General features: G+C 38.2%; 1 protein-coding gene across 1 annotated transcript in view; it reads left to right on the top strand.

The window, feature by feature from the left end:
• Window positions 1–2,101, top strand: part of CTDSPL2 (CTD small phosphatase like 2) — a 72,603-nt gene extending 70,502 nt beyond the window's left edge. The window contains exon 13 of the mRNA XM_036842332.1: window positions 5–2,101. Coding sequence (XP_036698227.1) covers window positions 5–70 — 66 coding nt within the window. The 3' untranslated portion in view covers window positions 71–2,101. The remainder of the gene's footprint in view (window positions 1–4) is intronic.
• The last annotated feature ends 11,136 nt before the right edge of the window (window positions 2,102–13,237 follow it).

Here is a 13,237-nt window from a genome sequence, read left to right as displayed (position 1 = left end):
ACAGAATGAAGATGTTCGACCTCACATCAGAGACCGATTTCGCTTGCATGATTTGCTGCCCCCAGATTAAGTACAAAGACTTGTCAAATCACTGAAGGGGGAGAGAATGCAGGACCCTTTTGGACTAAGACAAAAACATTGCCATTACTGTTGAAATTTTGCATTTTTGTACCCCGTCTTGCTTTTCTTATCTTGGTGCCCAATAATAATCAAGGGTTACAGAAAGAGACTTTATCTCAGATTGAATACATACAGTAGGTAGGCTAAAACAGAAGAGTCTTTAGAACTAGTGCAACTTCCAGTGAAATTTTTTTATGTACAGGACATCTGCAGTTTATAAAGAATTCTGTTTCTGCCACCAGCAGTTTGACCTGTAGTCACACAGGATTTTATGATAATAACAGAGATGAAAATGGACTTTTATTTTCTCTCTGTTTGGTGCTCTAAGTGGGTTTGTAGCCACTTTTCTGTTACTTTAAAATTCTCATTTCAACAGGAATGGCCAGTAAAAGTTGTTTTATTTTTCCTGTTAAGGTTTATAACCTTTTTACATTTTTGACCTGTATTAGATTAGAATTTCATTATGCATTCCTTTTAGTTGAGGCGCTTCATAGTTTTCTGGAAATAGTCAATTTTTAGTTTTTTATTATACATTTGAATGGCCGTTTTCCTGCTTTGTCTGCCTGCATATTGTATATTTGTTTAAAAATATTCTCTACTTTTAGTCCATGTAAGTTTCATTTAGAACATGCATTTATATTTTGTTTCTGTAATATTCTACTGTAGGTGAAATCTTTTCAAAAATCAAGAGACTGGGTAGATAAGAATATATGAATGACTAATATTCAAAAGATTTAAACCATTGTGATGGCATGTGTTCCCAAGTGGTAATATCTTGCAGTGGCACACAGATTTGATGGATAAAAGGTATACCTCAGACTTCACTGTGCTCACCAATCTTTGAGGAGAATGAGTTTGGTCACCTGTTGGGCTTGATTTGGTTACTGATGCCTTTGGTTTTCTCCAGGAATGAAGTATTCAGCACAGTGATTCAGTATTTTTAGTTACTTTGCATGGGCTGGTAGTACCTCTGTTATGCTCTCAGTTACAATCAATTAAAACTCTGTGTAACAGTCTTGGTACCTTACAGTAGCTATGCATAATCCTGTGGCACAGTAAACTCCCAAGCCACCAATGCAGTTAATATGTTCTCATAGTGGTTTTCTATGCTATATGAAAATAGTCTTCAAGCCTTGGTTCTCTAATGCAGCTACCACAAGAGGTTGATATTTTTATAGTGGCGTGTAATCTCTTTTTCGGGAGGCTTTTTATGGAAGGTAGAATTTGTAAAAGTTAGTATGCTTTGCCTCTCAACTGCATTATCATGCCACAGGCTCAGACTGTTTTTGTGTAAAGGATGTCAAAGAACGGCACTTTTTCTAAAGAGAAGTTTGATATTTTGTATGCTTGTTAAGAAAGTACAGTATTGGAAATTAAAGGTGGACAACTGATAATTGAGGAGTATGTCACTTAATTTTTTATGTATATTTACCTGTTTACTTGTACAACTTATTGTACAAATTACATGCAGCTTCATTTTCAAATGAATCCTTAAAATAAGGAAATCTTTTTAGGAAAACATTTAATTTTTGTATTTTTGATTTTAAAGGCATGAGTTATGTCAGTTTTCAGTGTATTAATGAAGATTTTAACTTTTCATCAGGTTGAGTGTTTTCTTACTATATTATCTGTTGTGTATGTAGTTAGCATATTGTGTCACTGAACTGTTTAAAAATCTAGCATGTAGAGCAAGCCTGTTTTGTGGAAAATCCTTATTCATTAAAAAAATAATCATGGCAGATTTTCTGCAAAAAAAAAAAAAAAAAAAAGCAAAAGCATTTGCAATTCAGAATACTGGGGTTTTTTTTGTTTGTTTGTTTGTTTTTAATTTAAAGAAAGGTATTTTGCTTGCAGGAAAAAAATACTACAGATTCATTTTAATGAGAATCTTTGAAATGTATTTATCTTTAGGGCATCTGGGCATCTTTATGCTGTTTGTCTTCTGTCTTTCTTGAAATAAAATGTACATATGTTACCTTTACATATGCTCTTGCTCAAAATTGTGAACCTGGTTACATTTCTCCTTGCTCCCTTTTTATGTTCAAACAGCAAAACCCAAAACCTATACAGGATCTAAACTTTCAGCTTGCATTATAATTGGTGAAAGCTTTTCTGATTAAGCAAATACAGTCTCAACGGGCTTTCCCACAACTAAAAGGGAAATGTAAGCACCTATATATACCACTGTGCCTATAGGCACTTTAAAAACAACTTTTAATCATCTTTTATTGGTAAAGCTGTTTTTGATCCCCTGCTAGGAGAGCTCCTTTAAGTTGACTGACAAATGAATCAAGCCTAACAAGATTCTGTAAAGAAATAAACTAAGGGAGAATTTTATATGGCCTGAGAAAATTTCTTGAGATCAGTTCAATCTATTTTTCTTCATTACTTGATTTGAGTCATTTTAAATTTGTTATTAATACAAAATTTAAAATAAGTTATAGAGACAGTTATCCAGCTTCCTCCACTTTAAAATGTGTTATCTTATTACCCCTTCTTTCCTTTATCTGTTGGTAGATATTACCTTAAACATTTCCATTAATTAAATGGAGGTGTGTATGAATTGAGATGTGCCCAGCCCCTTCAGTTCACCCAGAAAACATGAACTCTTAAAAACTGACTGTAGTAAATGCAGGAGAGATGGATACCTGATAAGACACAGCAAAAGTGACCTATATACACATTACGACTCTGAAGTACATATTATAATTGTGATATTTCCAGTGGTAAATGTCTGACTTTTAAAGACATTCTTTTAAATATTTGTATTATTGTTAGGATGTTTTAATCAGTTGTGTTTTTTAATTCCATGTAATATATGTAGCCCTAATCAGATTTATAGCACCATATTTCTCCTTGGGTCTTAAAAGAGAGTTGACAACAATTTAAAAGCATAAATTGTTTTATATTAGCTAGTATGTATATTTATTTACCCGATGGCTTTATCTTGTTTCCCAAAATTTTGGGGGGATTTGTTGAAAGCATTGTAACTTCCATAAATGGCTATTTTCTTGTAACTGTCAGTGAAAATGGATGTGTACGTTGTGTTTTTATATTACTTTGGTTTTCCTGGTTTGTTTGTTTTTTGGGTTTTGGGGGGAGATGGTTAAACATAGAATCATTTTTTTAAAAAAAGTTATCTTTGGTCAATGACTTTTTCAACTAGATATTACTTTCATTCAACCATCTAAAGAAGTTTGTTTTTCACTGTTTTGTTCAGTCAACTTGCTGAAAAACAGAGACTTCATCTCATCAATGAAGAAAGCGTTTCATTATTCCTACAAATCTTTGCAGCGAGCACAGACTTCTTCATAAGGACCAGATCTTTTCCACGTCTTGTGTCAATCACATAAAGCTGAAATGTAAAGGACACTGAAGCCTTCATTTAATTGTCCTAACATGATGGTGTTATATACTACATCATTAGCTAGTTAAGGTTTTCTGACCTGACTTCTCTTTGTCTTCCTAGGTATTTATTTGTTATCTCTTTTAATCTTGTGTATCTAATTAACTTAGTGTTAATAGTCACCCACCAAATAACTATGCCAAGTAACTAGGAAAGAATGTTTATTTTATTTCCCCTTATAGGGGAAGAGTGGACTGGGAACAAAAATGTATGGGCCAAAAGGCCTTAGGTTGTCATTCATTCACTTTCTTATTCCTCTCATGAGCTGTTTTTGAGTATAGTATTTTTTCAGTGCTTATGTGCTTGAATATGTCATTACTTTTCATGTCATCCCCTGAGTTAAAAGCCTGCTAGGAACCTGTATAAAATACATTTTAAAATTTCAGAATAAGAACCACAGAACTCAGTATCTTATATTTAAATGCTACTTAAATTATTATTGGAATCCAAGTCTCACTCACTAGGATACATTTTTATAAAATGTTTCTCTGTATCTTGAATTGAAATTACTTGCCCGGAGGCAAGAGTTCCGGGGTTGTGTGTTTTGCGAAATTTTTAAAAGGGGAGATGAGAGCAAGAAGTTTATACTTACTTTATGGTTTTTATATTAGTTATTAGTATTTTAAAATATATCACTGGTTCCCAAACCTGACTGTTCATTAGAATTACTCTGTGGAGCTTTAGAAATACAGATTCTTGAGGCCTGACCTCTGCCAAATTGTCTCACTGGGTCTAGAGTGGGGCCTGAGAGTTCTGTATTTTTTAAAAGCTCTCAAGTGATTCTCATAGATTTGGGAAATCACTGCTTTACTTAATGTGACAGTGGTTTGAGAGTTGAGAGTAGGCAACAAAATTAAGTTTACCAGACATCTCTTTGTGGTAGAGTTTTCTTTTTTCTTTTTTTAACTGGGACCAGATTTCACAGAACTTATTCAAGATGCATGGAGGAATAATAAAGAAGATTGAGGTTACTGCTTATTATCATTCATGTCTTTCATACTTTTTAAGAGTTTGCATTTTCTAGCACTTGGAATAGTTGATCATATACACAGCTGAAGGACATATCCCTGAATGAGACCATTATATATATTAACTGTAAAATATTTCACTATTTTTTTATTTTATAAATCTTTGTAGAAATAAGCAATGAAATACTACTTTCATCTTTTGAAATGGGATTTTTCAAGGCAGTGTCCTTTTGGCATTAAGGTAGGGGGGAGTTAATATTCTCTCTACCTTTTTCCACATGAATCAATATAAAGTCATGGACATTTAAAATATTCAATTTAATTTCTACATATTTACTATGCAGTATAGCCGTGAACAAGTAATGTAGATTTAGTTTTCTCATCTTCAAATGCCCTGATCACCCTACCTCACAGGGTTGTTGTGGGGATAAATAAAACTTTTATGGAAGCACTTTTCTCTGGTGATATTTTTCAGCCATTAGAAACAATATAATATCTAACAACTTATATTTGTATAGTGCTTTGTTTACAAGTACACAATTTTTTCACATTGCTTTCTCTTTTGATGACCTATAAGGAACGTAGAGCAGGTTACAGATACGGAAAAAACAGATAAGGAAACAAGCTCAGAGAGGGCTGTGGCCCAAGACCTCACAGCTGTTCTAGGAGACTTGAATTCAAGTATCATTACGACAGGCTATTTCCCAAGGCGTTGGCATTTTTGTATAATCATGTTTGTACATAAATACAAAGCTTTCCCTAGTTTATAAAATGAATGTAGCCAACAAAATGTTCTTATAAAAGAATATATTAACTCAGTGCAAAAGCTTGTGGTACAAACTAGGCCCTAGAGTTTAACAATCCAATTTTTAAACTAGAAGGAAATTCCATCTTCTGAGTGTACATCTTTATTTTACAGATGTAAAATGTGTCTAGAAAAGTGTCTTCCCAAGATCACAAAGCTGGGATTAGAATCCAGCTCTCTTAATTACCATTACTCAAAGTAATGACTTTAGGAGGAATAACATTCTTAATTTCTGGAACTACCAGAAGTGCAGAAGTTGCATAAAACCTGAATAATGAAGTGGTTAGCTTTAAAAAGTAGAGATAAAATGGCAAGAAAAGAACCAGATTATGGTGAGCTAAAATGAAATTATACTTGATGTAATGGGCTAAATAACTTGAACCAGTATAACAACAAAATAGCAAGCTGGTCCCACCCCAATCTCTGTGATGAGACTTAAATACAGTATTGTTAACTATAGTCACCATACTATACGTTAGATCCTTGGAACATTAGATCCTCAAACCACTAGAAGTCTGTACCCTTTGACCAACATCTCTTCATTTTCCTCACCCGCCCCCCCCCCCCGCCCCAGTTCCTGGCTGGGATGACACTTGATAACTATTTTCCCTAAGCTTCAAAGGAGTGTAATGCACACAGACTGGTTTGAGTGTCGCTGCAGTAGGCCTTTAGAAATAAATGATTGGACCTGGGAATAGCTGACTTAGGAGTATGGTTAATAAAAAGGAAAATAAAGTTCAGAGTCAAAAGACCTGAATTCAAGAACTTAAGAACTCATCCACTTAACTAGACAAAGGAGTTCTCTCTGATCCTTAATTTGTTCATCTGTAAAATGGGTGGTGAAACATGTACACAGATAACTACCAGAACTGAAATGTTAAAGCAGCTAATTTTCTTGAGGGTGTGTGAGATATATACAGGGTGTTGGGAGATGTCTGAAGCTAGAGGGGGCAGAAATGAGCAGTAGAATCAGGTTATTGTAATACCACAGATGTCAGGGAGATTTTTTAAGAAAGACATGAGCAGCAAGCAGTCTGGAAAGAAAGACTAGAGAAGTGGTAATGGAGAGGTCACCTATGATTGTTAAGAACAGTGGTCCCCAACCTTTTTGGCACCAGAGACCAGTTTTGTGGAAGACAATTTTAACACGGCCTGGTGGGGGCGGGGGGGGGATGGTTTCGGGATGACTCAAGCGCATTACATTTACTGTGCACTTTATTTCTATTATTATTACATTGTAATAGATAATGAAATAGTTACACAACTCACCATAATGCTGACAGGAGGCGGAGCTCAGGCGGTAATGTGAGCGACGATGGGAAGTAGCTGTAAATACAGATGAAGCTTCGCTTTCCCACCCACTGCTCACCTCTTGCTGTGTGGCTCGGTTCCTAACAGGCCACCGACTGGTACCCGTCCGCGGCCCGGGGGTTGGGGACCCCTGGTTAAGAACATTTTGGATGAAAATAATGCTAACTGTGAAGGAAGAAATGAAGGATGAGGAAATTAAAGAGAGTATTAAATGGCTTGAGAAGTAAGTAGTTGGGGTAGCAGGCTCATGTAAATGACTTGCCGAGTTAGAAGTCTCTTAGTAATCAGTGAACCAAATGAACTAGAGCTTTTAGTGGCTCCCATGTACTGAGCTTTAATGTTATAGTTGATGTATGACAATTGTTGAAGGTAGCTGTAGGTAGCCTTCCTGATGACAGTAAAAGTCGTTTAAAAACACTGCTTTAACTATGCTAGGCTCTGTGGATGGCAGAAGAAAGCAAACCTGACACTGCTCTCAAGCTAACAGGCTAGCAGTGGAGACTGACATTTGCTGCGAAAAGGAACATGAACGAAAAGACTGGCTTTGAGGGCTAATAACAATCTAATCTGAAGTCAGGCTTGGATTGGCTGAAGAAGTTTTAAGTTGAGATCTGTAGAACATTTATTGAAAGAATATTAAGCCAGGCTTGGTTGGGGGAGGGGGTAAAGTTAAGCAAAGGGGCAAATAATCAGATTTGTTTTAAAAAGATCACTTTGACTGCTGAATAGGGAATAGATTGAGTGAGTGGGAGAGCAGTTTGAAGAAATATAGACGTTGATCTAATTCATTCCACGCAAAGAATTTCCTTTCTCCATGATAATATAGTTAATGTATTGGGTGCTAGCGTCGTAATGGACAATCTGAGTCGGAGATTGGTAAAGTTCTAGGGAAAGTATGGCTTGCCCAGCTTAATGATAGAAATGGGAAGGTACTCTAGGGTTTTATGGCACCATATAAAAGTTAAGTACGGAAAAATGTATAGGAGTTGAAAGGAGACAGATGCTGTCATTTCACGTCTTGGGTAGGCTCTTTAGGGGAGAAGGGTTAAAATTGAAAAAGTCGTTAGTTGTTTCTACATCAAATCATGTAAATCAAATCAGTGATTTTGGTATTTTATAAATTAGTGTTTTTTGGGGTTTTTTTGGCCAAGCAGGGCAGCATGTGAGATCTTAGTTCCCCAACCAGGGATGGAACCCACGGCCCCTGCACTGGAAGTGCGGAGTCTTAACCACTGGACCGCCAGGGAAGTCCCTATAAATGAGTTTTAATCTGGTGCTATTAAAACCGCCTCCTCAGCCTTGCCTTATTTCATCTTTATGAGATTTTGAGTCTGGTGCTTAAGGCACTTCACTTAAAAATAAGCCATAAGCAGCCCTGCTGCTTTTCTGCTGGCATTTACTCTCCTATGGCTTTAATGATGAAGCTTCTTGAAGGCAGAGGTTTTAATGTTAATTTGTTCAACAAACACTGATCAGTTACTCTGCTCATCTGTAAGATGGGAATAGTGTTATGTGTGATTATAGGGTTTCCCTAGAGATTAGTGTGTGGATCACAGATTAGTTTTAAGGAATAATCGAAGTCTCCAGCACAGAGTTCTTGACAATTGTCTCCCGGCTTCTTTATTTCAAAAAGCAGCATGCACAATTCTGTGAATATATTCTATTCTCAATTTCTGCTTCAAAAATTTATCAATGAAGCATACATATAGCCCATGTATTTTTTCCATAGCACCTCCCACTCTCACACCCTATTTTCAATTGCATGTGGTTTAATACCTTGAAGTTAATACCCCAGAACCTAGAATAGTACTTGGTACAGGGTAGGCCGTCAATAATTATTTGTTGAATACATGACATAATGAATGAGCTCATATTTCAAAGTCTGGACTTCAATTTATAAGTCCAGAAAATTGATTCTGAATGTGCAACTCAGAATTGATGAAATTCAGAGGAATTGGTTCACACTAATTAAACTCACAAAACATTAATTTTTAGGCCAAATATCAATTCCATTCATTTACCTCCTTATGAAACTAAATCAGAATCAGATGCCAGCTTGGTAAGGGTAGAACCAGAGAGAAGGTCAACTGAAAGAGAATCGTAATGGCTAATATCAAGTCAACAGGATGCCCTCATCTTCATCTCTACTAGGTATCTGCCAGAAGTCTGCAGGTCAGCTTAGCCTTTTCTCTGGGGACTGTCAAAATCTTGTTCTTTGGCCTCACCTCCCTTATATTTCACCTTCTTTCTGTTAACATTTTTTGTTTGTTTGAAGATACATTGTCTTAGAACATCTTCAGGCAAGTAAATACATATGACTGTATTACCACTTCAGAAATACACAGTCTTGCTTTCCTGAGTCTTCACCTTGGGATATTTGATTGAGTCTGGCACCTTCTTAGCCAATTATTTACTATTTCCTAGTTCAGGTCATTGCTATAATGCTGTGGGCTTACTAGTAATATATTAAAAAAGCAGCTTTCTTTGGGGTGCAGCTGTATTAATTTTCTTTTGAGACTACCTTTCATAAGGAGAAACAATGGCCTGATGGGCGAGTTTTTCTTTGAGAAAAAACCCAGTTTTGCCTAGAAATTTATTCATGCAGTCATTCAACAGTTATTAAGTGCCCACTATGTGCCAAACAGACTTAAGTATAGCAGAGCTTAGCCTCTCAAGATTTCTTATCTGCAGATAAGACTACTAAGATGTATTTGTTAAAAATTTTAGCTGAGGCCAATAATGGAATTTACTGGAAAGATACTGGGGTACCTCATGGCATTTAAGGAAGAGCTGGACAACTGGACCTCAAGGGAAGGCAAGAGGAAGTAAGGTGGCTTGGGAAATCATCACTTCATCAGGAGGTCTTTCCTTCAGGCTGCTGTCATCTGCCACCAACTCCCAGGCCCTGAGAGTCTTGAGTTCCAAATTCTAAAGTCCTAGGAAAAAGAATCTTTCCATTATCACTGTATAACAATTCACCTCAAGACTTAAGAGGCTTAAGATATCTCTCACAGATCTGTGGGCTGACTGGGCTCAACTGGACAGCTCTTGCTTGGGGTCTTCTGTGGTTGCAATCAAATGGTAGTTGTGGATTGCAAATTCCCTGGTGGTCCAGTGGTTAGGACTCCAAGCTTCTACTGCAGGGGGCCCAGGTTCGATCCCTGGTCGGGGAACTAGGATACCACAAGCTGCATGGCAAAAAAAAAAAAAAAAAAAAAAAGGTAGCTGTGGATGGAATCATCTGACGGTTCAACTAGACTGGATGTCCAAGATGACTTCTTTGCTCCCGTGTCTGGCATCTCTGCTGGGATAATCTGGAACAGCCAGGGGCTGGCTGAATACTTCTCTCTCCCTAAACAGGCTCTCCATAAGGTTATCTTGAAACAGCATGGCAATCTTAGGGTAGTAAGACTTCTTAAATGGCAGCTGGCTTCTACCAGAGTGAGCATTCCAAAAGGCACAGGTGGAAGCTGCAAGGCTTGTTATAGCCTAGCCTTGGGTGTCACTTCTGTCCTATTCTACTGGTAAAATATGAATCATATGGTTACCCCAGACTCAAAAATTACATAAGGGCTTGGATACTATTCATTAAAGGGCCATCTTTGGAGACTAGCTACCAGATAATTTGATGGTTCCACTGGGTTATTTATATCCCACCTAGGGGCAGATTCAGATTTTATACAGTTTGAAGCAAATACAATTTGGAGGGCTTTCTTGAAGAATGGAAGGGGCCTATGCAATGAGGGGCCCTGAAGCTACAGCTTCATTAGATTCACAGTTAATCTGCTTCTGACCCCCCTTCCCAAATCAGCTATGGTAAGGGAGTAGAATGGCTTGGGGAGCCCACCTACTCTTGTATACTAGGACGATTTCCAGAAAAGGAGAAATCACTGTGAGCTTTCCCCACTCCTCACCATAAGTGTCCAGTGTTCAGTTCAATATAATCTGATCATTTGAATGATTAGAACTCAGGTCTCCTGACTTACAACAGTGAATTTTCAAATATACTATATTCCATAGTATTTTAAAATTTGTATTTAAAAAATGTAGTAGAATTGGAAGGATACAAAAATTTTTTTTAACTTACTATCCTTTATATACCTTTTTCCCCTGGCTACTTTTAAATCTTGATGTCCTTCAAGGTTTCTTATTCTACCCTATCTTCAGATGGCCTCTACTTCAGGTGATTCCATCCAACCCCCATCATCAGATAACTCCTAATCCTCTATCTGTGGCTCAGACCTCTCTAGTTCCAAATGTATACTAGACATTTCTATTTGGATGCCTCAGAGGAATGTCAAGATCTGTGTGGCCAAAACTTAACCTATCCTCATTCCTTATTATGATGAGAAACACCATTCAGGCATCTTCAGAAACATTTATGGAGCATTTACTACATGCTAGGCACTGGGAATACAGTAGCAAAGAACACAGACAAGATACCTGTGCTCCAAACAGATATTAAATAAGGAAACAAGGTCATTAGAAATTGTGATAAATGCTATGACAGAACCAGAGTGACAAGATGAGTAACTGGGCGAGGCCCCTTGCTAGAGGGAGATCAGGGAAGAACTTTCTACAAAGATAACATCTGAATTTTGGAGGAAGAAAAGCCAACCATGTAAAGGTGTGGAAAGAGCACTGTAGACAGAAAGAATAGCAAGCACAAAGTCCAAAAATAGGAAAAGGCTTAGTAGCCTCAGAGGGCCAGTAACAATGATGTTAATGAGAGGGAATGGCATCATAAGGGGGTTGATGGGAGGTAGGAGTCAGATTATGCAGAGCCTTGTAGGCCCATAAGGAGTTGAATTTAAATCCAAAACAAACAAACAAACAAACACACAAACACCAAGAAGCCAATAAAGGGATTTCAACTAGGAGGAAGGGGTGTGATGATCTAATTTACATTTTTAAAATAAACTGCCTGGTGTGTAGTAAATGGACTGTGGAGAGGGAAGAGTAGAAGAAGGAAAACCAATTGAAAGCATATTATAGTAGAACAGCCTAGAGAAAGCTTGGATTAAGGTGGTAGCAAGAGACATGGATTCGAGATTAATATTGGAAGTAATTCACAGACGTTGGTGATGGACTGAATTTAAGGGGTAAGTGAGAGGAAGAAAGCAAGGATAGCTCCCAGGTTTTTGACTTGAGCACCTATAGATGGGTGTTACTTCCACTCAATCTCCAAAGGCATTATCCTCTACTGCTCCCTTCCCCTCCTCCTCCATATCCAGTCAGTCACTGTGTTAGTCAGGGTTATTCAGAGAAACAGAACCAGTAGCATGTGTATATATAGAGAGAAAGATTTATTTTAAGAAATGGCTCACAGGGAATTCCCTGGCTGTCCAATGGTTAGGACTTGGCACTTTCACTGTTGAGGGCCTGGGTTCAATCCTTGGTTGAGGAACTAAGATCCCACAAGCTGTGCAGCGCAGTGAAAGAAAGAAAGAAAGAAAAAAAGAAAGAAAGAAAGAAAGAAAGAAAGAAAGAAAAAGAAAGAAAGAAAGAAAGAAAAAGAAAGAAAAGAGGAAGAGAAAGAAGAAGAAAAAGAAGAGGAAGAAGAAAGAGAGAAAGAAAGAGAGAGACAAAGGAAGGAAGGAAGGAAGGAAGAAAGAAAGAAAGAAAGAAAGAAAGAAAGAAAGAAAGAAAGAAAGAGAGAGAAGGGGGAAGGAAGGAAGGACGAAAGGAAGAAAGAAAGAAAGAAAGAAAGAAAGAAAAGCAAGCAATTGGCTCACGTAATTGTGGGAGCTGGCAAGTCTCAAATCTGCAGGGCAGGTCAGCAGGCTGGAGACCCACGGAAGAGCTGATGCTGCAGAGTCCAAAGGCAGTCTGTAGGCAGAATCCCTTTTTTCTCAGTGTGTTTTCTTTCCTTTTTAAAAATAATTAATTAATTAATTAATTTTTTGGTTTTTGTTGCTGGGTGTGGGCTTTCTCTAGTTGTGGAGAGCGGGGGCTACTCTTCATTGCAGTGCACGGGCTTCTCATTGTGGTGGCTTCTCTTCTTGCGGAGCGCAGGCTCTAGGCGCAGGGGCTTCAGCAGTTGTGGCACACGGCTCAGCAGCTGTGGCTCACAGGCTCAGCAGCTGTGGCTCACAGGCTCTAGAGCACAGGCTCAGTAGTTGTGGTGCATTGGGCCTAGTTGCTCCGTGGCATGTGGGATCTTCCTGGACCAGGGCTCAAACCCGTGTCTCCTGCATTGGCAGGCGGATTCCCAACCACGGTGCCACCAGGGAAGTCCCTCAGTGTGTTTTCTTTTCTTTTCTTTTCTTTTAAATTAATTAATTAATTAATTTATTTTTGGCCGTGTTGGGTCTTCGTTGCTGTGTGTGGGCTTTCTCTGGTTGCGGCGAGTGGGGGCTACTCTTTGTTGCAGTGCGCAGGCTTCTCATTGCGGTGGCTTCTCTTGTTGCAGAGCACGGGCTCTAGGCACGCAGGCTTCAGTAGTTGTGGCACGCGGGCTCAGTAGTTGTGGCACACGGGCTTAGTTGCTCCACGGCATGTGGGATCTTCCCGGACCAAGGCTCGAACCCATGTCCCCTGCATTGGCAGGCGGATTCTTAACCACTGCGCCACAAGGGAAGCCCTCGGTGTGTTTTCTTAATGCCTTCAATTCATTGGATAAGACCC

This window comes from Balaenoptera musculus, chromosome 2, assembly GCF_009873245.2.
Source record: "Balaenoptera musculus isolate JJ_BM4_2016_0621 chromosome 2, mBalMus1.pri.v3, whole genome shotgun sequence".
In the NCBI taxonomy this organism is placed as follows: domain Eukaryota; kingdom Metazoa; phylum Chordata; class Mammalia; order Artiodactyla; family Balaenopteridae; genus Balaenoptera; species Balaenoptera musculus.
The sequence above is the reverse complement of the archived record's forward strand: the minus strand, read 5'-3'. Positions and strand labels throughout refer to the sequence as shown.